At 37.2% G+C, this 1,966-nt stretch overlaps 1 protein-coding gene across 1 annotated transcript in view; it reads left to right on the top strand.

Moving 5' to 3' along the window:
- PSMA3 (proteasome 20S subunit alpha 3) overlaps positions 1–1,710 on the top strand; it is a 24,760-nt gene extending 23,050 nt beyond the window's left edge. The window contains exons 9-11 of the mRNA XM_004698614.2: positions 535–602; positions 1,025–1,089; positions 1,549–1,710. Coding sequence (XP_004698671.1) covers positions 535–602; positions 1,025–1,089; positions 1,549–1,593 — 178 coding nt within the window. The 3' untranslated portion in view covers positions 1,594–1,710. The remainder of the gene's footprint in view (positions 1–534; positions 603–1,024; positions 1,090–1,548) is intronic.
- Positions 1,711–1,966: the final 256 nt, after the last annotated feature.

The raw sequence follows: 1,966 nt of genomic DNA, 5'->3' as shown, positions 1-1,966 counted from the left end.
CTAAACAATTACAGTACACTGTACAAAAGCAAAAATGCATCTGATACGTAGCTCCGATACGTAGCGATGCAGACAGAAGCGTGTACAGTATGAGCCAATCAGTGGCAGTAATGACAGAGCATGCACTGTTACGCAAAAAGCGCGATAGAGTGAAGCCGCAGAAGTCGAAGCGCGAAGTGGCGAGGGTTCACTGTATATGGATACAGTGTTTCCCTAGGGTCTAAAGAGCCTACTCATCTTTGTGGTGTCTCTAGTGGGTTAGTATTGCTGACCTTGCAGAGTAGCGTATCCCAAGGGTTTAACCCACGGTACCAACAAGTCGCTTTTACCAGGGAACCCAAGATCCTAGGTTTTATTGTTTCACAGATAATTGTCTCAGAAACTTTATTGAGCATTCGAATTCAACTCTTTGGCAATGGCTTTGTGTGTAACTAACAAATGTATTAAGGATGGGTATCTGATTTGTACTGACAGGGTTGGTCCATGAATTTGAATGGTTGAACATGGTCAAATGAGTTTTATTTTCTATTCTAGAATCTACATAGTGCATGATGAAGTTAAGGATAAAGCTTTTGAACTAGAGCTCAGCTGGGTTGGTGAATGTAAGTGACATTTGTTTACTTTAGTAGTCACCTGAGACTGTAACCCTTTGTAATGCTGAAAAGAAAACACTCAGGAAAAACTCCACTAGTTAACTCTTGACTAAAATTTTGAACAGTGTTTCCCTATCTTTTAATATACTGCTGAGAAATACTCTGCTAGTTACAGGAACCACTTGAGCCTTCCATGAGGTTTTAAAAAATTAATGAAAACAAACTGCCATAACACAATGTATTCCTTAGTTAAGAGTACACTTGGACAGGTGTAAGCTCTGAAGGAACACAAATTTAAGTTCAAAGCATCTGGTATTTGCTGTACATCTTTAGAATGTTGGTTAATTACATACCCGTGGGTAGGATAGAGCATATTACAAATTACAATATACTTCTGGTTTTAAACTCATTTAATACGGCTTAATTTATAGTAACCAAAGGAAGACATGAAATTGTACCAAAAGATTTAAGGGAAGAAGCAGAGAAATATGCTAAGGTAAGCCACAGCCTACAGACTTCTCCAGCTGAATAATAATAAAGTAACTGAACTTTGAAGAGTTCAACTGCAATATCCAGATAGAAATTTTCTAGGTTATCCCCAAGAGGGTTAAACTTGCCCTGGTTCTTCCAGCAAAGTGTGTGTGGGGCGGGGGGCGCGCAGCTCAAGACATTTAATGTGTTTTCTACTAGAATGCAATCTGTGATTGTTAATGGATTCCCTTTACTTCGAGGAGAAAAATGAGGCTTTGTATTCTTGCAAAAAGTTAGTGTAGGAAACCCAGAGGGGCAGAGAGGGTTGTTCTGAGTCAGAATCAGCTTGACGTCAGTGAGTTTGCTTTTAGAGATTTCCTTTACTTTGGTGTCTTACTGTAACCCAGTATTTATTTTTCAATTATAAGTAGCTGAATTTTTAAGACAAATGCTGAAAACGAATTAAAAATCCTTCTTTTAACAGGAATCTTTGAAGGAGGAAGATGAGTCTGATGATGACAACATGTAACATTTACTTCAGCATCTATTTTAAATTTCTATTACAATCCTGTGTAAACTATTTAGCCCTGTTATTACATGCCCAGTAACAAAGTTTCATTAAAATTTTCATCTTGTAACCACTGAAGTTTGATTCATGTCTTTGTGACAAAATTGGAGGTAATTGATGGTGTGTTCATCAGGACTAACATGTAGATTTATGCCTACTTTACAATTCCTTGAAATACTAAGAAATGAGGTGGCTTTGAAATTGTGAATCCAAAGCTCTACTCTACTCCAACCCTCATCTACAGTGATTGTTAGTCATAAGTTTGTATACTTTAGATATGAAGCAGAAGAAAATTGTTTTGAATTAGGGTAGTTTTTTCACAAACTTTTAGTAT

This window comes from Echinops telfairi, unplaced genomic scaffold (genome assembly GCF_000313985.2).
Source record: "Echinops telfairi isolate 266 unplaced genomic scaffold, ASM31398v2 ScPeMD7_18;HRSCAF=68, whole genome shotgun sequence".
Classification (NCBI taxonomy): domain Eukaryota; kingdom Metazoa; phylum Chordata; class Mammalia; order Afrosoricida; family Tenrecidae; genus Echinops; species Echinops telfairi.
Note: the sequence above shows the minus strand (reverse complement) of the source record. Positions and strands in the feature narration are given on the sequence as shown.